At 36.3% G+C, this 24,155-nt stretch overlaps 1 protein-coding gene across 1 annotated transcript; it reads left to right on the top strand.

The window, feature by feature from the left end:
• Positions 1 to 11,598: 11,598 nt before the first annotated feature.
• On the top strand, positions 11,599 to 12,711 carry LOC131323996 (NAC domain-containing protein 41-like). Its single transcript, XM_058355828.1, has one exon. The coding sequence runs from the start codon at positions 11,599 to 11,601 to the stop codon at positions 12,709 to 12,711; it is 1,113 nt and encodes a 370-aa protein (XP_058211811.1).
• The last annotated feature ends 11,444 nt before the right edge of the window (positions 12,712 to 24,155 follow it).

Here is a 24,155-nt window from a genome sequence, read left to right as displayed (position 1 = left end):
AAAGGTTAAGTTCAAGTGTCTAATTCCCCACTCTCTTTAGTTTTCTTTCTTTTCCAAAAATCTTGTTCAACTGAACAATAGAAATTCTTACTCTTCCAACAAACGTATCTTAAGATAAGCGATACGTATCCCGATACGATCTATTTAATTGAAAACACTAGTTTTGGGTTAGCTCGGGGTAGAATCAATTCTTGGTTCCGCCCTTGGATAGAGACTTCTGAAGACTATGGACAACAGTACTTGAACCCCTCTCACATATCGGCGCAAAATCTGCCAAATGTAGAAAACCTATGCAGTGGAGATCAAGAGAGTGATTTGTTCTTGACACCAATCACTAGATTTCATGCCACAACGGAACCATGGCCAATATGTTCTATTTCTAGTAATATGCATGTTTAGCAAGACCCTGAAACCCTATGGCAGTTTATGAACATGTCATGGCAAGAGAACAACATCCCTCAACATGAGGGTGAGATAGATCTTCTGTGGAACGATATGCATGTTCAGCAAGACCCTAAAACCCTATGGCAGCTTATGAACATGTCATGGCAAAAAAAAAACTACATCCCTCAACATGCAGGTGAGATAGATCTGCTGTGGAACGTGGTATGAGACTAGCAACATTAAGAGCAAGAGAACATCAAGAGCAAGAGAGTATGCGTTGATGTAAGACAGTATTGTATCGTGTGTGTGTTGTGGAAGGGGAATGAGAAACTCGAAATTGGATCCGTAGATGTTCGTTTATTAGTTGTTCATTGAGCCCATTCATAGCTCTTTTATGAGTAATCAAAGTTTCAACAAATTGCAGATATTATAGTTTTAAGTATGGAATGTTTTATATCCCAATTATATTCTATGCTTTGGAATATAGTGTGCTTTTTTTGTTTGCCTGTTGGTTTGCTTCTTTCACTACTACATACCAAAGGAATACGATGAGAGGGAACCAAGGGAGTATCCTTGAATTCCTGACAGGGGAAGGCAGCTTTTGCATACGCCGTAGGAGAAGGGAAAAGAAAAAATTTTCTGAATTAATAATTGATCATCGAAAATATTTTCCTCTCGATAAGTCTAAGAGCTAAATACGGAATTTAACGGGGCACCACACTCTCCATCAGATTAATGGGAGGCCCATTGACTTGATCAACACTGAAAAATGAAAGCCCTGTTTTTTAACCAAATTGCACGAACTTTTATGTAATCATTCATTCACTAGGAAAAAAACGAGAAATCCACTTTGAAAACTTCTACAACTGTGCAACACATCATGCATGGAAAGATTCAAGACCTTACTGTGTCTGTGCTTCTCATATTCCCCCAGCCAATTTGTACAAGGGAAAGAAAGGGGTTCGAGTCTTACCACAATAAGTTGTAGCTTCCTAATCCCCTGCTCACTACTGATGGTTCAAAGAAACGAGTTCTAAAATAAAATAAACTCGTCCGATCGAGTGCTTTCCAGAGGAAGCTCACATGCCTTTTGGCAATGTTAGTATCAAGAATGGAATACCAAATACACATTCAAATCCAAGTGGAACAGTTCTTTGAGCTAAATCAATTGACAAACTCTATCCCTGGCCTGTCAACAGAGCCCCTGCATGAATTAAGCTGAAGGGCTACATCACCAACTACAACGTTGGTTGAAGCAATTCATCACGGTGAAGCCCTGATCTCCAGCATCGATTAATAGGAATATCAGCAAACAAGTCTTGCATAATATGTTGAGTTATTGTTATGCCACCTTGAAGGTGGAGGTGAGCATTTTAGCATCAATCGCCTCTAGGGCCGTAACTTTAGACGATAGAAGGTTGATGAATTATGGGTCGTTGATGTATGTATACTAGCGATCGAATAGGGATGGATCATCGGCCGACAGAATGACTGGTTTTACTTGGTACTTAAATGGACCACAGTTCAATAGATCATAGAAGAATGGCAGGAGGAACAATGTGGGGTAAGCAGATGCAGGTAGAATCTCAGGTGGGAAGAAGTTTGAATATTGCCATTCAATCTTTGGATCAAACTGATCTTTTTTCAACCCGTTCAAAAAACTGATCTTTTTCAAGAATGATCTAAATCGTGGACCTATAAAATGAACAAATAAAATCAACAAAATGAGATCATTGTATAAAACCAATAGGCAGGGGCGGAGGCACCATTGTTCGAGGGGGTTCAAGCGAACCCCCTAGACTCTAAAAATGCACTAAAATTTTGTATTTTTAAATATAATTTTGATTTTTCTTTCAGACTTTTTCATATTGTAGGCACTGGATTGTTCATGAGTAGCCGAAGTAAAAAAACTTCACTTAAATTTGTGAGTATGTAGATAATATAACTCAACAAAACAAAATAAATTAAGCCCAATTCATTTTCAATCATATAATAAAAATGTCATTTTTATATAGAGCTTTGTATACAAAAAACTTCTTTATATTTTTGTCACCGACTCATAGCTGAATTAAAATCCTAGAGCCGCCGCTGTCCACAGGGCTCAGTAGCACCGTCCAATCATACAGTTGAGCACTAAAAATAGAGTATTTTTTCTACCCGAAAAAAAAAGTATTTTCGGAGAAACAATCTCTTTAGCAAAAAACGAGTTAAAAGAATAGTGATTTATACACTCCCATTTTTACTATGCTCACTCTTTTTATTATTATTTTAGAATTCATGTTAATTTACCATATTGACCTTCCATAACTTACTTTTCACATATCAAAAAGTAATGTGCATGGTAAAGTCACATGAATAAGAACAAAAAAGGAAGGCAAATAGTACAAGGGGAGAGAAAATCAATTCAAAAAAAAAAAAATCTTCAGGAAAACAGCTCCATTGGAGATTGGCTATTCAGTCTTACTCCTACCGCTCCTAAATGAGAGTCCACTTTCACTATTACGGAGCTTTAAAAAAATGTCTATATTTTTCAATTTACAACAATTTATATATACAATATGGATCTTGTTTTTTATTTTGAACTACAATATGAATCTTTTTTGATAAATCCCAATTGATTTTATAAGACAAAATTTTAAAATTATTTACAACATCATAAATTGTGAAATATAGGCGATTTCGTAAGCGGCACGTATGTGGAAAAATAACTCTCATTTAGAAACTGAGGGAGAATCAGGAGTAATAAAATGCGGGCCTGAGTATGGTCTATTCAACTAGGCCTAAGCCTCAACCTTAATACAGGTTGCCCATTATAGAAAGCCCAAAGTTGAATTCAATTTACATACGAAATGACCCAAATCGAAAACAAAGCCACACATTTTTCAAAAGGAAGTTTAAACCTTCAAATCCCCTCCTTTTCTCTTTTGGCGCCAAGAAATGATTCTCTCTCTCTCTCTCTCTCTCTCTCTCTCTCTCTCTCTCTCTCATATTTTCATCATAACTACCGCACCCTAAAATCCTTAAAACCCAATCCTTCCTGTCTTCTGATTACCGGGTCAATGCTCTCGTCGAACTAATCCTCAACAAATTCTTCAACCTCTATGGCCGTTTTAATGCCACTGACCCTGCCAACAAGCTGTTCGATGGAATCTCCCAACCAATTTCTTTTGTTTTGCCATCAGTGACTCATGGTTGCTTTGGAAACTTTGAATAGAAAGAAGATGTGGGTATGTCCTCTTGTATGCCGAGTGATTATTTTGAACCTTTTAATTTCGTTATTTGTTTAGTGCTAAAAACTTCAGCTCGACAAACAAAGTTAAAAGATGGAGAGGTGCTATATGGGGTTTTCTTGAAACATGGACATGGGTGTGATTTGTTGTTGCAAAATGTGACTCTAGATTTGTCTATGAGGTGTGGTAAAGCTAATTTAGACGGGTTTTTGATGAGATGCATTAAAAAGATGTAATTTGTTGGAATTTGATGATACTGCCTGCAGGAATAGTGCTAGGCTGGATGCTGGTCATGATTTGTTTAAGGCTATGTTTCTAGTTGAGGAATTAGTGCAAAAAAATTCTTTCAGAGAAAATTATAATGAGGTGAAGTAAAGAAAAATGAAACATATTTTCCTTTATGCGTTTACCTGATATCATAAATGTAAGAGAAAGTTAAAAAGTAATAGTTTGATTAATAGAAACTAGCGTAGAAACAAGATTCCTGCAAAATCTTGTGTTTTTTGTAGGGCCAATTTGGAGGGAAAACTAATCTTAGCGAGAAAGTTAGAGAGTGGGTTCCCCAACTTTTCTACTAACTGAACACATTAAAAATGCTGGATAGTTAAACATTCCCTTTCTTTCTTCTCTTCTGCTTGCAACTAAAAGAAAAGCAGAGAGGAATGTGGTTTTCTAGACGAGCATGATTTGTGGATATGTTAAGGCCAGTGACATAGTGGAAACCGGAAACAAAAGCTCTTTTTGAGGAATGCCTGTCAAAACTTGGCCTCTTGGAATTTGATGATTCTGGGTACATGGAGAATGGTGATATCAATGTTGCTATATTTTCTTTTGAAGCAATGCAAATCCATGTGGGTGGGAGTTGGATTGTGGTGATATTGGGTTTCTGCGAGGCTTAGCATCAACAAAAGAATACTTTATCAGAATGCTGACTAGAAGTGCTGAATCTTGGGCTATAAATGATGATTGTTAGATCAAAGCAAGGGAAGTTGATAAGGCTAGGCTATGTAGCAAGGATACATAAATGGACACAGTGGGTGACATGGACACAGATATAAGACACGACAATTCTTAAAAAATAGGGACACTGATAAGTATGGGACATGGTTGAATCTCTTAAATGTGAAACCAACATTGTGACCACTAAGTTCTTGGTTATGACGCCAATCAAATGCATTATCGATCGACGGTGTCAGCCTATAGTATGCACACACACACACACACACATGTATAGTGTCCAAAAATTTTAAAAATATGATGGACACGCCACGCGTGTCCCTAGAGTGTCTGACACATATATGACGTTCTGTGTTGGTGTTTCATTGATGCTTGGTGTTTCTTTGGTCAAATGCACGAGAAGAGTTTGGTTGGTTGATCTACAATGGTTGGAGGTTATGCTAAAAAGGGACAGGTTCATTCTGGATCGTAATTGCTGAAGGTTTTATCGAAAAATTTGCACTTTTTTCTTACTTAACTTCCAGTGCTCACTAGTCACTATTTTAATAGATATGACCTTAATGTAGAAGCATTAACAAAGGCCTTTCAATTGTTTGAAATGGCTTATCACTAGATTAAATTTGCTAACAGAAGATATGATGGTTTCAGAATGTGTAATTGATGCCAAGCAGAAATATTTCGTACCACTTCTACTTCATGATATTTTTTCTCATCCTCATGCAATGGCATGGAAGACTCAAGATATCGGCATAGGAAACTGAAATTTATTGCACAAGATAATCCAGATGCCTAGAAAACAAGCGCGGGCAGTAGGCATAGGCTCATTCATTTACGGTTGATGAAGGCCTTATGCCGGAAAAAGATTTTCTCTGAAGATCAAGGTGGTCGGTCACCTGAATTGAACATGACATTTTGAAGGTCTGATTCTCAAGCAGGTTCGCAAACACATCAGTAGGTGTTCTTGGGCAGTCTTGAAGTTTCAAGCAGTTGAGCAAGAGCACACCAAAGAATCAAAAGTAAGGTTTATATTCTATTTATCGAGATTTAATACTTTGTCTGGCAAAGTTGTTAATTTACTAATCGTTTTTATTTGGTCTTTGTCTGTTGATGCTTTGACTCTGTGGTGGAAACATCGATCTTTAGCGTATTATGTAAGGCCCCGTAAGAGTCTTCTCATTGTAGTACTCCTGCCTTAGCCATCAATTGAGGAAATGAAATATACCGTAAAAAGTTACCTATTTGATGCCAACTTTTTTGGTATATATGTGTGTGTGGCATTGACTATTTGAGCCCTCATAAATCACATGTTGCAATTAGAAGAATGTTCCTCTAACTCCCTTGAGTGGACATTTCTGGGGTTGTTAAAATCCTCTAGACGCGAATATTGTACTCCCCACACTCTCCGACTCCCTACCCGATCAAAATTTTACCCCCCTTTTATATCCTGCTATTATTCCACATATCTCCCTTCCTAGAACTATGCATAACTAATCGCATATCTCTACAATTATCTCTCGCCTTACTTTATCACACATATCCCCTCCAAAATTTTGACCGCTAACAAATGAGTCGATCGTTTCCTTTTTTGACTTCTTTTGGTTCCCTTCATAAATTACTTGACCCAAACACAGCCTTAAACAAGAAAGAAACAACATGAACATTAGAAGTCAAACACTATATAATGAGTCTATAATAAAACACGAACATTAAAAAACACCTTTTTTTTCCTTTGTTCACGATTCTTCTAAATGTATCGGAATTGACCAGGCCCAGCCCTATGATTTTCTAGGCCCTAGGCGAGATTTACGGAGGTGTTGTAAACAAGTGTACTTGTTTACGACGCTCAATCGTGACTATTCAAAAGTGTTTTGGACAGTCGGAATGTTAATGAAACTTTTCCGGGGAGAGTTAATTTTTTTCCAAAAAAGTTTCATTAAAATCAAGACCGTCCAGAACACTTTTAAACGGTTGTAATTGGTTGGTGCTGCAAACAGTGCCGGCCCCGACATTTGGGTTGCCCTAGCCCAACCTTATGCTTTGTTGTCCATTTACAATTAAGTCATACAAAATATAAAAAATATATATACAAGTACAAAAAAAAATCAAAATTACATTGTTATTTTGTCTTGAATAACATCAAAATGTAAACCCTGGTTATAATGTTTTATGATTAGCACGATCTGATTCAAAGAAAATAAATTCTCCTTACATTTTTTGAAGCAAAATTTTCAATTGTGTAATTATCGTAATTTTACTTATCCAAGAATTCGGGACCCGTTCCGCTAACTTTTGATTTTTAGCTTCTTAGTGGAACGACGCCTCATTTTCAATTGAGATCATAGTCAATTTCCTTAATCTCTCTTGCAAAATGGTAGTTTGAAGGTAAAAATAAAAACTGTGTTAGCTCGCTCAATTTATTTTAGCTATGATTTTTTTCAATCAAATGTAAGAACATAGTATATCACTTATACAATATAGTTGTGTTTGTCAATACAATACTGTCGTGTTTGTCAAATCGAAAATTTCTAAGAAAGTAATTTAATTTTTGCAATATTATGCATTGGGAGAAAAACAAAAGATAGATCAAAAGTGGAGGGAAAATAAAAACAAAGAAGGGGCACGGAGGGGATAGTTTCTGGCACAAAAATTATTCATACGATTTGAAGATTACTATCAATGTTCGATCAACCTAATTTTTTGTATGAGTATTTTTCAAGCCAAAAACAATAAAATGAACAATTTCGATTGTCAAAATATGCAGTGAAACTCACCCTATTTGGTGGGTGTGTTTGAGAGGTGTGTAAATAGAATTACCCAACTCTTATTTGCCTATATATATGTTCACCGAGAAAATCTTTTATATGGATATTTCATTGAAAAAAAGTTTTGCAAAGAACCATCGCGAGTGTCCAAAGTGTATTGGAAAGTATATTGGATGGTCCGGATTTAAATGAAATTTTTTCGGAGAATAGTTAAACTCTTCTAACTCTTCCCCGGAAAAATTTAATTTAAATCCGGACCGTCCAAAACCGAAACGAACGGCCGCGATCGCTCACCTCCGTGATTGCCACAATCTCATCTTCTCCTATTTTTCTCTCCACAACTCGCAAACCCCACGTAGTAATTAATAGGGGTATGTGCTCATTAATTACAACTCTCTGTTCAAGATTCTCATCAATCCTATGATTGGCTATGATTTATCAAATTAATACACCTCGTTCCTAAAATTTCTCCCATCTTATCTCTACAAGTAGCAAATTTGCTAAATTTGCATCAAACTCTCCTGCCGCCCTGTTTAATTTCCTAAACCAAATTAAGATTGGAGCTAACCTTGGGCGCAAAGCAATTAATACAACTCCGCATTATATACATCGCTAAGTTACACCCTAGTGCCGCCCTCCTATTGTGTATATATAGTACGTGAGAGTATAGCAGTGACTCAGTAGCGTGAGAGATCATAGACAGAGAGAGAGACACTATTTTTAAGATAAGTGTTTTTTTTTTTTGTTTCGGAAAATATGGACACGGATATAAGACACTATTTTTTTTTTGTTTCGGAAAATATATAAGATAAGTGTTTTTTCCATTATTCGCGCAGAGTTCAATTATATAATGTGAAGGAGATTAGAAATAGAATTGTACAAGTTAAAAATAAAATTAGTACATAATGAAAATAAATTATCCCTAAAAGAAAGGAATTAACCCTACACATGCAATAAAGGCTGAGGATTATGATGGAATTTGCTAACATTGGTTGGCGTCTTCGTCTTTTCATGTCTAGTGAGAAGTGCTACAATACCCTTATTTGGGTGTGTATCATATGCACCCTTTTTAATTACCATTAAATGCTTGAAAATTTATATGGACCCTTTAAAATGTTACGATAAGTTACTAACAAAAAACCTATTACCAGTGTAACAGGTAAACCCTGTGAATTAATAGTTGGGCTATAAGTTTGGGCTGAAAGAAAAATTAGGCCCAATTTTATTTTTGATAATTAATTTATGGTAAAAATAATAATTTTATTTTTTAAAAACTTTGAAGCTAAAATTATTTCAAGTGAAAATAATTCACTTCTTTAAAATAGGTTCTCAATAATTACGATTACTAAAGGAAAAAGATACTATCATTATCATAATGTAATAAAAAGTCAAGTTAAGGCATTTTTTATAGGATTTTTAAAGTGTTTCATATTTGTAGCCAATTTTTTTGAAATATTATGATGTTTAATATTTTTCACAATATCTTTAATTGCATAGTGAACTTTCACATAAATGGTCCAACTAAAAGGAATAGCGAAGTCAATCTTCTGTATTAATAAGTAGGAAACACTAACAAAAAAGTTAATGGGTGATCAAGAGAGTGATGGTGACGAGATAAATTTACCAATACATTTTAGGTTATGTGTAAAAGATAACAATATTTAGGACGCGCTATTTATTTTTTGGTCAATAGATGTACTATTAGTGTTTTGTGAATTAGTGTAAGCATCCGAATTACAAATAACTAATACTCGTATTTGATAATGTAATCGATTACAAGTGTTATCAATACCAATCAATTACGTAATTGAAACCGCAAAAAAATATAATCCAACATGTAATCAATTATTTGTGTTATTCAGAACAATTGATTTTTAAATCTATTGCAATGTTTTTTTTAACTTATTTCACAATTGATTAGAGGACTTACTGAGGCCCATCAATTAGCAAATCGATTGAGTAATCGACTTCACATTGTTACCCAATCATACTCAATTCAATTACAAAATCGATTATATTGTCTAATCGATTACATAATAGAATTGATTACATATTCGATTATGATGTCTATCGAATATGTAATCAATTGCAAAATCAATTACTATATATTTGATTATAGTGTCTAATCAATTGAAAAATCAATTATAAAATCTAATCGATTATGGAATTGAACATTTACATAATAGATTACATATTTGATTAACTACATTGAAAAATCAATTATAAAGTCTAATCGATTATGGAATTGAACATTTACATAATAGATTACATATTTGATTAACTACTGTTCAAAAAAAAAAAAATTGATTAAGTAATCGATTGCACAATTGATTATAGAAAAGTTATGAAATGGACTAAAATGTTACGATTCCGTAGTGAAAATGTTACGAACTGAAAATGTTACGATTTTTTTATAAAGTTATGAAATACACCAAAATGTTATGATTCTAAAAATGTTATGAATCTATTGCTAAAAAGTTACAATTCATTTGTAAAAGTTACGATATGCATTAAAAGGTTATGATTTGTAAGAAAATGTTATGAATCAAAAGTTACGTATTTTTTGTATAAAAGTTACGATAGACCCAAAATGTTATGAATGACCGGTTCAGCAGATAATTTTTTATGAGGTGACACAATATGAACCACATAATAGGTGCATATGATATGCACTTTAAAGGGGTGTGTATTGAAGATTTCTCCCTAGTTAAAAATAAAATGCTAAATCAAAATCCAAAAGATCAGAAAATGATGACTTTCAGATTGTGACGCTATTTTGTGATTTGAAGAATGCGTTATGACAGAATGCATTTTCAAATTCCAGATGCCAAATAGGTAGAATGTAAATATACATATAATTCAAGATGCAAAATGAGACTCGCAAATACCCCATTAACGTAAAGGAGAGGGTAAAGTAAAGATTAAGTCCGACTATGGATACATCACATGCACAATGTGGTATTCACCTTGAGCTCCCACACAATTTATTTGAGCCGTTCAATTGGATTAAAATATTTTATAATGTTGTAAAAAATTAATTCACTTGAACAATCAAGTGTTTGGCTCATTTGTTCGTTTATCAGCCCTAATCATAGTTACCATGCATCCTAGATGCACTGATAGTAAAGACTGCTACGTACACACCACCCAATAATTTGGGGTCCAACAATATATTTTGACAATTAGTTCAACCGTTCATTTTATAGCTTAAGACGTTTAAATGATTCACGCAAAAAATTAGATTAATTGCATATCGATTAGTGTTTGATTCAAATCAATTATAAATAACAAGAAGAATTTTAACGGCCGGTTCATCTCAAGTAAAAATGTACAAATTTAAGATTGATCAAAATCGTTCATTTTATAGTTTCTGGCACAAAAATTATTCATACGATTTTAAGATTACTATCAATGTTCGATCAACCTAATTTTTTGTATGAGTGTTTTTCAAGCCAAAAACAATAAAATGAACGATTTCGATTGTCAAAATGTGCAGTGAAACTCACCCTATTTGGTGGGTGTGTTTGAGAGGTGTGTAAATAGAATTATCCAACTCTTATTTGCCTATATATATCTTCACCAAGAAAATCTTTTATATGGATATTTCTGTGAAAAAAATGTTTTGCAAAGAACCATCACGAGCGTCCAAAGTGTATTGGAAAGTATATTGGATGGACCGGATTTAAATAAAATTTTTACGGAGAATAGTTAAACTCTTCTAACTCTTCCTTGGAAAAAATTTATTTAAATCCGGACCGTCCAAAACCGAAACGGACGGCCGCGATCGCTCACCTCCGTAATTGCCACAATCTCATCTTCTCCTATTTTTCTCTCCACAACTCGCAAACCCCACGTAGTAATTAATAGGGGTATGTGCTCATTAATTATAACTCTCTGTTCAAGATTCTCATCAATCCTATGATTGGCTATGATTTATCAAATTAATACATCTCTTTCCTAAAATTTCTCCCATCTTATCTCTACAAGTAGCAAATTTGCTAAATTTGCATAAAACTCTCCTGCCGCCCTGTTTAATTTCCTAAACCACATTAAGATTGGAGCTAACCTTGGGCGCAAAGCAATTAATACAACTCTACATTATATACATCGCTAAGTTGCACCCTAGTGCCGCCCTCCTATTGTGTATATATAGTACGTGAGAGTATAGCAGTGACTCAGTAGCGTGAGAGATCATAGACACAGAAAGAGAGAGAGAGAGAGAGAGAGAGAGAGAGAGAGAGAGAGAGAGAGAAAACCGCAGCAACATGGCGACTGTTCCAAGTGGCTATTTCTTCAGGCCTACAGATAAACAACTTCTCGAAGACTATCTCCGGAGGAAGTCTGCGGCCAACTCCCTGCCCTGTGACGTCGTTATCGAGCGTGAGATGTATGGGGCCGGCAACAAAGCCCCGTGGCAGATTTTTACCGACGAAGATCCGTGGGAGATATGCGAAACCATGGACAAGAAGACAGATAAGTTGAAGACAGAAGGTACCATTTATGTCTTCACGACCTTGATCAAGGCCAGTGAGAATAGCGACAGGATTGCTAGAACAGCCGGTTGTGGCTCATGGCACGGAGAGACCGCTCTTGAACCAGTATTGGACAAGAAAGGTTGTGTGATGGGCAACAAGAGGATGCTCTGCTTTCAGATTACAGACGAGAGCCTGAAGGAATGCCACTGGATCATGCATGAGTACTCTCTACCCGTTGGTAATGCTACAAATGGGAAAGGCGAATACGTTCTTTGTAGGATAAAAAGAGACGACTCGAAGGACACCAAGATATCTTCGAGAAAACGAAAGAATGTAGAGGGTGCTACGACTGATGATGACCTGCCAATTCCGAAACCGTCAAAGCGTGTTAGAACAAAGTTTGTGCAAGAACAGAAGATGGAATGTGATACTGCTGCAGCACCGAAACCAAAAATTGTTCCTTTCTCAGAAGAACCAGTTGTGCAAGAATGTGATAGTGCTGCGGCATCGGAACCAGAAGTTGTTCCTTTCTCTGATGTTCCTTTCTCAGAAGAACCAATCGTGCAAGATCAGAGTTTCATAAGGATTGGCGATCCGCATGAGTTCACACTTGAAGACATGGATGAAATACTAGGGTATCTTGATGAACAAGTTTCTGTAGAGAAGCAGCAAGAAAGCAGTTTCGGGTTGGACAATGATTATAATAATTTTGGCAATATCGGGTTGGATTATGATTATGATGGCAATATCGGGTTGGATTATGATTATGAATATGATTATGATGATTTAGGCGGGTTGGATTATGATTATGATGATTTTGGCAATATCTTGCTGATGACCGAAGTTGATCCCTCGGGCCTTGTTTTAGCCTCTTCAGAACCACTGCCGATAGAGAAGGGCTGAAGTACTTCAGGGCTATTAAGATGGGCTATAGTCTAGCTTACTTTGAGAAAAACAAAAGAAAAAGAAAAATTATATGTGCATGTTGGCATCTTTGTTCGGTTTCCGAATATTCTCCGTTCCTGCTTATAATAAAATCGGTTGATTCACTAAGTTGTCGAATGTCGATCGAGTGCAAGACCCGTGTAATCGGTATGTGAATTGATAAGTCAATTTGCATGCACGTGGCTAGTGTTGCATTTATAATGATTTGTTGCCCGAGAAGGTTTCTTTCATACATGCATGAATTAATGGCATGTGTTTATTTAGCGAGAAAATAGAGACCTGTTTTATAATTAATACCAGGGAAAAACCAACATTCTTTTCAATTATGGAAGGTTTCTGTGGTAAGTTGTGACATTAATTAATTTGTCCTTACATTATGTGATTGCGCGCAGCATTATTCCTCACACTATAGATTTCAATCATTATTCTTTTCACAAGTGATCGAGATGTGTGAGTTTGGTTCTTGTAATTTGTGCACAAGTGCTTGTTACCCTTAGTCATGCACCGTTTCCCTCAACAGAGGTAGAGTTGGTAACCAGGGAACTTTTGAACCTTTAAAGAACATGACCCTATTGGTTTCAACTCTTCTTTGAGACCGTTGAACACTTGCGTAAGAGGAGTGCTAGGTACCCTGAAAGAGTATCCAGAAATGATCCCGAATTTTAATTTTAAGTATGGAATGTTTTATATCCCAATTATATTCTATGATTCGGAATATAGTGTGCTTCTTCTGTTTGCCTATTGGTTTGCTTCTTTCACTACATACCAAAGAAATACGATGCGAGGGAACCAAGGGAGTATATCCTTGAACCAAGGGAGAATCCTTGAAATCCCTAAGCGACAGGGGAAGGCACCTTTTGCATACGCTGTAGGAGAAGGGAAAAGAAAAATTTTTCTGAATTAATAATTGATCATCGTAAATATTTTCCTCTCGATAAGTCTAAGAGTTAAATACGGAATTTAACGGGGCACCACACTCTCCATCAGATTAATGGGAGGCCAATTGACTTGATCAACACTGAAAAATGAAAGCCCTGTTTTTGAACCAAATTGCACGAACTTTTATGTAATCATTCATTCACTAGGAAGAAAACGAAAAATCCACTGTGAAAACTTCTACAACTGTGCAACACATCATGCATGGAAAGATTCAAGACCTTACTGTGTCTGTGCTTCTCATATTCCCCCGGCCAATTTGTACAAGGGAAAGAAAGAAAGCACGGGTTCGAGTCTTACCACAATAAGTTGTAGCTTCCTAATCCCCTGCTCACAACTGATGGTTCAAAGAAACGAGTTCTAAAATAAAATAAACTCGTCCGATCGAGTGCTTTCCAGAGGAAGCTCACATGCCTTTTGGCAATGTTAGTATCAAGAATGGAATACCAAATACACATTCAAATCCAAGTGGGACAGTAGTTCTTTGAGCTAAATCAATTGACAAACTCTATCCCTGACCTGTCAACAGAGCCCCTGCATGAATTAAGCTGAAGGGCTACATCACCAACAACAATGTCGATTGAAGCAATTCATCACGGTGAAGCCCTGATCTCCAGCATCGATTAATAGGAATATCAGCAAACAAGTCTTGCATAATATGTTGAGTTATTGTTATGCCACCTCGAAGGTGGAGGCGAGCATTTTAGCATCAATCGCCTCTAGGGCCGTAACTTTTAGACAATAGAAGGTTGATGAATTATGGGTCTTTGATGCATGTATACTAGCGATTGAATAGGGAAGGATCATCGGCCGACAGAATGACTGGTTTTACTTGGTACTTCAATGGACCACAGTTCAATAGATCATAGAAGAATGGCAGGAGGAACAATGTGGGGTAAGCAGATGCATGTAGAATCTCGGGTGGGAAGAAGTTTGAAAATTGCCATTCAATCTTTGGATCAAACTGATCTTTTTTCAACCCGTTCAAAAAACTGATCTTTTTCAAGAATGATCTAAATGGAGGACCTATAAAATGAACAAATAAAATCAACAAAATGAGATCATCCTATAAAACCTATAGGCAGGAGTGGCGGCACCACTGTTCGAGGGGTTCAAGCGAACCCCCTACACTCTAAAAATGCACTGAAATTTTATAATTTTAAATATATTTTTAATTTTTCTTTCATACTTTTTCATATTCATTTTCAATCATATAATAAAAATGTCATTTTATATAGAGCTTTGTATACAAAAAATTTCTTTATGTTTTTGTCACCGACTCACCGCTGAATTAAAATCCTAGAGCCGCCGCTGCCCACAGGGCTCAGTATAGCACCGTCCAGTCATTCAGTTTGAGCACTAAAAATAGAGTATTTTTTCTACCCGGAAAAAAAAATATTTTCGGAGAAACTATCTCCTTAGCAAAAAACGATTTAAAAGAATAGTGATTTATACACTCCCATTTTTACTATGCTCACTCTTTTCTTTTTTTTTAATTCATGTTAATTTACCATATTGACCTTCCATAACTTACTTTTCATATATTAAAAAGTAATGTGGTAAATTTACATGAATAAGAACAAAAAAGGAGGGCAAATAGTACAAGGGGAGAGAAAATCAATTCCAAAAAAAATCTCTTCATGAAAACAGCTCCATTGGAGATTGGCTATTCGGTCTTACTCTCACCGCTCCTAAATGAGAGTCCACTTTCACTATTACGGAACTCTAAAAAAAATGTCTATATTTTTCAATTTACAATAATTTATATATGCAATATGGATCTTGTTTTTTTTTTTTTTTGAATTACAATATGAATCTTGTTTGATAAATTCCAATTAGTTTTATAAGATAAAATTTTAAAATTATTTATAACATCATAAATTGTGAAATATAGGCGATTTTGTAAGCGGTACGTATTTGGAAAAATAAATATCATTTAGAAACGGATAGAGTATCAAGAGTAATAAAATGCGGGCCTGAGTATGGTCTATTCAACGAGGCCTAGGCCTCAACCTTAATACGGGTTAGCCCATTATAGAAAGCCCAAAATTGAATTCAATTTACATACAAAATGACCCAAATCGAAAAAAAAGCCACACATTTTTCAAAAGGAAGTTAAACCATCACATCCCCTCCTTTTCTCTTTTGGCGCCATGAAATGAAATGAATCTCTCTCTCTCTCTCTCTCTCTCTCTCTCTCTCTCTCTCTCTCTCTCCTTAAAACCCAGTCATTCCTGTCTTCTGATTGCCCGGTCAATGCCTTCGTCGAACTAATCCTCAACAAATTCTTCAACCTCTATGGCCGTTTTAATCCCACTGACCTGGCCCACAAGCTGTTCGATGGAATCTCCCAACCAATTTCTTTTGTTTTGCCATCAGTGACTCATGGGTGGGATTTGTTGTTGCAAAATGCGACTCTTGATTTGTCTATGAGGTGTGGTAAAGCTGATTTAGACGTGTTTTTGATGGGATGCATTAAAAAGATGTAATTTGTTGGAATTTTATGATACTGCCCGCAGGAATAGTGCTAGGCTGGATGCTGGTCATGATTTTTTTAAGGCTACGTTTGTAGTCGAGGAATTAATGCAGAAAAATTCTTCCAGAGAAAATTATAAGGAGGTGAAGTAAAGGAAAATGAAACGTATTTTCCTTTATGTGTTTACTTGATATCATAAATGCAAGAGAAAGTTAAAAAGTAATAGTTTAATTAATAGAAACTAGCGTAGAAACAAGATTCCTGCAAAATCTTGTGTTTTTTGCTGGGCAAATTTGGAGGGAAAACTAATCTTAGCGAGAAAGTTAGAGAGTGGGTTTCCCAACTTTTCTATTAACTGAACACATGAAAAATGCTAGATAGTTAAACATTCCCTTTCTTTCTTCTCTTTTGCTTGCAACTAAAAGAAAAGCAGAGAGGAATGTGATTTTCTAGACGAGCATGATTGGTGGATATGTTAAGGCCAGTGACATAGTGGAAACTGGAAACAAAAGCTCTTTTTGAGGAATGCCTGTCAAAACTTGGCCTCTTGGAATTTGATGATTTCTGGATACATGGAGAATGGTGATATCAATGTTGCTATATTTTCTTTTGAAGCGATGCAAATCCATGTGGGTGGGAGTTGGAATGTGGTGATATCGGGTTTCTACGAAGCTTAGAATCTACAAAAGAATGCTTTATCAGAATGCCGACTAGAAGTGCTAAATCTTGGGCTATAAATGATGGTTGTTAGATCAAAGCAAGTGAAGTTGATAAGGCTAGGCTATGTAGCAAGGATACATAAATGGACACAATGGGTGACATAGACATGGATATAAGACACGACAATTCTTAAAAAATAGGGACACGGACAAGCATGGGACATGGTTGAATCTTTTAAATGTGAAACCTACATTGTGACCACTAAGTACTTGGTTATGATGCCGATCGAATGCATTATCAACCGATTGTGTCAGCCTATAGTATGCACGCACGCGCGCACACACGCGCGCACACACACATATATAGTGTCCAAAAATTTTAAAAATATAATGGACACGCCACATGTGTCCCTAGAGTGTCTGACACATATATGGCGTTCTGTGTTGGTGTTTCATAGATGCCAGGTGTTTCTTTGGTCTGAGTTTGGTTGGTTGATCTACAATGGTTATGCTAAAAAGGGACAGGCTTGTTGTGGATTGTAATTGCTGAAGGTTTTATCAGAAATTATGCACTTTTTTCTAACTTAACTTCCGGTGCTCACTAGTCACTAGTTTAATAGATATGACCTTAATGTAGAAGCATTAACAAAGTCCTTTCAATTGTTTGAAATGGCTTATCACTAGATTAGATTTGCTAACAGAAGATGTGATGGTTTCAGGATGTGTAATTGATTCCAAGCCGAAAGATTTCGTACCACTTCTACTTCATGATGTTCTTTCTCATCCTCATGCAATGGCATGAAAGACTCAAGTTATCGGCATAGGAAACTAAAATTTATTGCACAAGATAATCCAGATGCCTAGAAAACATGCGCGGACAGTAGGCATAGGCTCATTCATTTACGGTTGATGACGGCCTTATGCTGGAAAAAGATTTTCTCCGAAGATCAAGGTGGTCGGTCACCTGATCTGAACATGACATTTTGAAGGTCTGATTCTCTAGCAGGTTTGCAAACATATCAGTAGGTGTTCATGGGCAGTCTTGAAGTTTCAAGCAGTTGAGCAAGAGCACTCCAAAGAATCAAAAGTAAGGTCTATATTCTATTTATCGAGATTTAATACTTTGTCTGGCAAAGTAGTTAATTTACTAATCGTTTTTATTTGGTCTTTGTCTGTTGATGCTTTGACTCTGGTGAAAACATCGATGTTTAGCGTATTATGTAAGGCCTTGTATGAGTCTTCTCATTGTAGTACTCCTGCCTTAGCCATCAATTGGGGAAACGAAATATAAAAAGTTACCTTTTCCCAAATTTTTTGGTATATATGTGGGTGTGGCATTGACTAAGTTGAGCTCTCATAAATCATATGTTGCAATTAGAAGAATGTTCCTCTGACTCCCTTTAGTGGACATTTCTGGGGTTGTTAAAATCCTATAGACCCGAATATTGTACTCCCCGCACTCTCCGACTTCCTACCCGATCAAAATTTTATCGCCCTTCTATATCTTGCTATTATCCCACGTATCTCCCTTCTCATATCTCCCTTCCTAGAACCATGCATAACTAATTGCGTATCTCTACAATTATCTCTCGCCTTACTTTATCGCACATATCCCCTCCAAAATTTTGACCGCTAACAAATGAGTCGTTTCCTCTTTTGAGTTCTTTCGGTTCCCTCCATAAATTACTCCACCCAAACACATCCTTAAACAAGAAAGATACGACATGAACATTAGAAGTCAAACACTATATAATGAGTCTATAATAAAACACGAACCCTATGAAGTCTAATCTATAGTAATCACATTTAAAAACAACTTTTTACATTTGTTCAAGATTCTTCGAAATGTATTGGAATTGACCCTAGACAAGGTTTGAGAATGGGGCCTCTCAAAATCTTGTGTATATATATATATATATATATATATATATATATATATATATATATTTATTAGTATTTGGAGTAGTGGAGGATAAAAGGTTTGTAGTGCAATGGCAATTCGCTTGACCATTTCATTGGAGCTGTTGGTCGCGTGGTCGAAAAAAAGTTGGATTGGGTGGGATTCGAGCTCAGGTTACGCGTGCAACACAAGTGCTCTTTACCATTGAACTACACAAACTAACTTAAAAAATATTGACATATATAATATTTATTAGGTTTTTTCTATTTGGGGGCTCTATAATTGGGCCCAAAAGTGGTTGCCCAAGGCGGTCGCTTGGTGGGCCTATGCTCAAGGACGGCCCTGGAATTGATGGATTATGGGAGGAAAACTCAGAAGTCAGAACACATGATTAAAAGTTAAGGTGTGACAATTATATATAGCTGATTGTTCAGACGTTTAGTGGAAATTCTGAAAACAATTTAAATATTGAGAGAGAGAGAGAGAGAGAGAGAGAGAGAGAGAGAGAGAGAGAGTAGCAAATACCCCTTACTAGTTTGTATTTGCATCAAATTCTCCTGCCGCCTTGTTTTCCCTAACCAAATTAAGATTGGAGCCTTGAACATAAAGCAATTAATACAACTCGTAAATATTTTCCTCTCGATAAGTCTAAGAGCTAAATACGAAATTTAACGGGGCACCACACTCTCCATCAGATTAATGGGAGGCCCATTAACTTGATCAACACTGAAAAATGAAAGCCTGTTTTTCAACCAAATTGCACAAACTTTTATGTAATCATTCACTCATTAGTAAGAAAACTGAAAATTGCATTTCGTACGGTTCTTCGAAAATTTCGAAAGAGAAATCCAATGTGAAAACTTTTACAACTGTGCAACACATGATGCATGGAAACATTCAAGACAAATAAAGTCCGACTATGGGTACACATGTACACTTGGTTGTGTGGACCATGTGGTATCCACCTCGAGCTCCCACACAATTTATTTGAGCAGTTCAATTGGATTGAAATATTTTATAATGTTGTTGTAAAAAGTTAGTTCAATTGAACAATCAAGTGTTTGGCTCATTTGTTCGTTTATCAGCCCTAATCATAGCTACAATCCTATATGCATTGATAGTAAAGACACACATAAATCTTACTCCCTCCGTCCCTTTTTTTGTGTCCAGTATTTCATTTTGGGCTGTCCCTTAATAAGTGTCCATTTTGTAAAGTTAAGGGGGTAAAAGTTGGTGTATTGTCCATTTTGTCCCTAAAAGTAAATTTTATTTTGAAAAGTTAGTGGGTAAAAGTGTAATGATGATGGGTAAGTAGGGAAAGTGGAGGAAAAAGTTGATGTGAAAAATGTAATGATGATGTCTTTTTAATAAGTTGGAGTTACGAAGTAGGACACTTAAAAAGGGACGGAGGGAGTACAAGCTTTGCTACGTACACACCATCCAATAATGTAAGGTCCCACAACATATTTTGACAATCAGAGGCGTTCATTGTATGACGTTTACATGATTCACACACAAAAAATAGATTAATTGCATATCGTTTAGTGTTTGGTTCAAATCATTTAAATAACAAGAAGAATTTTAATGATCGGGCCATCTCAAGTAAAATGTACAATTTTAAGATTACTATATCAATGTTCGCTCAACCTGATTTTGCATGAATAATTTTTGTGCCAAAAACAATAAAATGAACGATTTCGATTGTCAAAATGTGCATTGAAACTCACGCCATTTGGTGGTGTACATGTTTGAGAGGTATGTAAGTAGAATTGCCCAATTCTTACTTATTTGCCTATATTTTCCCATATTTTCTCTCCACAACTCGCAAACCCCACATAGTAAGTAATACTAGTAGAGAAATACTTATTTATTGAGGTGTTGTAAACAAGTGTACTTGTTTACGGCACTCAATCATGACTGTTCAAAAGTATTTTGGACGATCAGAATGTTAATTGAACTTTTCCAGAAAAGAGTTAAATTTTTTTCCGAAAAAGTTTCTTTAAATTTGGACCGTCTAGAACACTTTTAAAATGGTTGTAATTGGTTGGTGTTGCAAACAATGCCAGTCCCGACATTTGGATTGCCCTAGCCCAACCTTACGCTTTGTTGCCCATTTACAATTAAGTCATACAAAATATATATACAAGTACAAAAAAAAATCAAAATTACATTGTTATTTTAGCTTGAATAACATCAAAATGTAAACTCTGGTTATAATGTTTTATTATTAGCACGATCCGATTCAAAGAAAATAAATTCTCCTTACATTTTTTGAAGCAAAATTTTCAATTGTGTTATTGTACTTTATTTATTCAAGAACTCGGGAACCGTTCCACTAACTTTTGATTTTTAGTTTCTTAGTGGAACGACGCCTTATTTTCAATTGAGATCATAGTCAATTTATTTAATCTCTCTTGCAAAATGGTAGTTTGAAGGTAAAAATAAAAACTGTGTTAGCTCGCTCTATTTGTTTTAGTATGATTTTTTTCAATCAAATGTAAGAACATACTATATCACTTATACAATACTGTTGCATTTGTCAAATCGAAAATTTCCAACAAGTAATTTAATTTTCACAATATTATGCATTGGGAGAAAAACAAAAGAGAGATCAAAAGTGGAGGGAAAATAAAAACAAAGAAGGGGCACGGAGGAGGTAGGAATCAAACTTGGTCCACCTGAAACATTAGCAACTTGCAATGACCAAAGCAGCAAGGCAATCCTCTGCTACAAAGGAAATCTTTTTTGTTTATATATGTTAAATTTTTTTTTGGTTGTCCTAGTCGGGGGTTGCCCAAGCCCGAGCGCTTGCAAGGCTTATCCTGAGGCCGGTCTTGACCGCAAACAAGCTGTTTACAGCACCTTCGTAAATAAGTATTTCTCATTTGTATTCATTTAGAACTCTCTGTTCAAGGAGAAATTATTGGATGCAAATAGGGTATTGTACAGGTGGTATCCGACAGATGGCAATGCATCTCAGCTCTCCAAACGTATTTTAGATGGCCCAAAGCAATGTAGATGGCGGTGCATCCGAGCCGTTAGCGAATACCCCTTACTAGTTACTATGCGTTTGTATTTGAATCAAACTCTCCTGCCGCCCTCCAGGAAGTTAAGTTTTCCCTAACCGAATTAAGCTTGGACACAAAGCAAAGCAATGCAACTCCACATAAATATCTAATCTACGTTTATCTACTTAATGTATACACCCTGCCGCCGCCTATTGTGTATATATATACATACATCGCTATAGGGATCAAGAGGATAGCAGCAGTCAGCGTAGTGTGAGAGATCATAGAGAGAGAGAGAGAGTTGAGAGAGAAAACAACATGAGAGTTGAGAGAGAAAACAACAACATGACAGAGAGAGTTGAGAGAGAAAACAGCGACGTGACTATTCCAATTGGTTACGTCTTCAGGCCTACTGAAGAAGAACTTCTCGTGGACTATCTCGAGAAGAAGGCTACGGGCCAACCCTTGCCCTGCGACGTCGTTATCGAGCGTGAGATGTACGGGGCCGGCGACAAAGCCCCGTGGCAGATTTTCACCGACAAAGACCCGTGGGAGATATGCAAAACAGAGGACAACAAGGGAAAGGTGAAGACAGAAGGTACCATTTATGTTTTCACGACCTTGATCCAGGCTAGAAAAAATAGCGATAGGATTGCTGGTAAAAGCAGGATTGCAAGAACAGCCGGTTGTGGCACATGGCACGGAGAGACCGCTCTTGAACAAGTACTGGACGATGAAGGTTGTGTAATAGGCAACAAGAGGACGCTGTGCTTTGAGATTACAGAAGAATCGGGAGCGATGGACAAGAGCGTGAACAGAGGCCACTGGATCATGCATGAGTACTCTCTACCCGACGGTAATTCTATGGCTGGGAAAGACAAATATGTTCTTTGTAGGATAAAATTTAACGACTCAAGGGACACCAAGATATCTCCGAGAAAAAGAAAGAATGTAGAGGCTGCTACAACTGATGATGATGACCTTGTAGTTCTGAAACCCGCAAAGCGTGTAAGAACAGAGTGTGTGCAAATGGAATGTGAGAATAATGTGGCACAGAGTTTCGTAATGAGTGGCAATTCGAATGAGTTCAACTTCACACTTGAAACCTTTGACGAAGAATTAGCGTATCTTGGTGAACAAGTTTCTGTAGAGGAGCAACAAGAAAGTTTAGGGTTTGATTATAATTATGATGATTTTGGCAATATCTTGTTGACTACCGAAGTTGATTCCTCGGACCTTGCTTTAGCCCCTTCAGTTCCAGTGCCGATAGAAACTTCTGAAGACTATGGACAACAGTGCTTGAATCCCTCTCACATATCGGCGCAAAATCTGCAAAATGCAGAAAACCTAACCTATGTAGAGAGTGATTTTTTCTTGACACCAATCACCAAATTTCATGCCACAACGGAACCATCGCCAATATATTCTGTTTCTAGTAATATGAACGTTCAGCAGGACCCTGAAACCATATGGCTGCTTAAGAACATGCCATGGCCAGAGAACAGTGTCCCTCAACATAATGCAGAAAACCTATGTAGTGGAGATCAAGAGAGTGATTTGTTCTTGACACCGTTATGGGACTAGCGACATCAAGAGCAAGAGAGTATGCATTGATGTCAGACGGTATTGTGTGTCGTGTGTGTGTTGTGGAAGGGGGATGAGAAACAAAATAAATTGGATCCGTAGATGTTCATTTATTCGTAGTTTATTGAGTCCATTCATAGCTCATTTAAGGAATCAAAATTTCAACAAAGTAACAAAGTGCAGATATTATAGTTTTAAGTATGGAATATTTTATCAGTTATGCTTTTTTTCTATGCCTTGGAATATAGAGAGCTTCTTCTATTTGCCTCTTGGTTTGCTAGCTTCTTTCACTACATACTAAAGGAATACAATGAGAGGGAACCTAGGGAATATCCTTGAAATCCAAAAGCAACAGGGGAAAGGAGAAATCTATAGGCACTTTTTACCTACGCTGTAGCAGAAGGAAAAAGAAAAGATTCTGAAATAATGATCCATGCGGTGCTCATGCTATATTTTTTCGATTGGGGTGTGAATCGTGATCACAGATTCTAAATTGATAGTATGATAGAAAGACATTCTTTTGTTACAAATCAATAAAATCAGTATAGTTGAAAAGTTCGAACACTCCTATCAAACTCATGTCTTATTTGAGAGGGTTAAAACAGTTCTCAGAAAACTTTAATTGATGGGGATTTGAAACTTGTTTTCTAAATTTCGTGACAAAGGAAACATCATAGAAGAAAAACCATATTCGTTATCAAACTTCTTTTTCAAAATCATTTTTCTGAAAATAGCAACAAGAACATGGTTGAATGGACTTATCCCAGATTGAGGAGCTTTGACAAAGTTGATTTGGTTATTAGTTGTAATAACAGGACACTATTTTTGGTGCCCGGTGT

This window comes from Rhododendron vialii, chromosome 4a (genome assembly GCF_030253575.1).
Source record: "Rhododendron vialii isolate Sample 1 chromosome 4a, ASM3025357v1".
NCBI classification, from domain to species: domain Eukaryota; kingdom Viridiplantae; phylum Streptophyta; class Magnoliopsida; order Ericales; family Ericaceae; genus Rhododendron; species Rhododendron vialii.
Note: the sequence above shows the minus strand (reverse complement) of the source record. Positions and strands in the feature narration are given on the sequence as shown.

Bases quoted from the DNA above. Each gene is read 5' to 3' on its own strand.
- LOC131323996 (XM_058355828.1), top strand. From the start codon at position 11,599: ATGGCGACTGTTCCAAGTGGCTATTTCTTCAGGCCTACAGATAAACAA.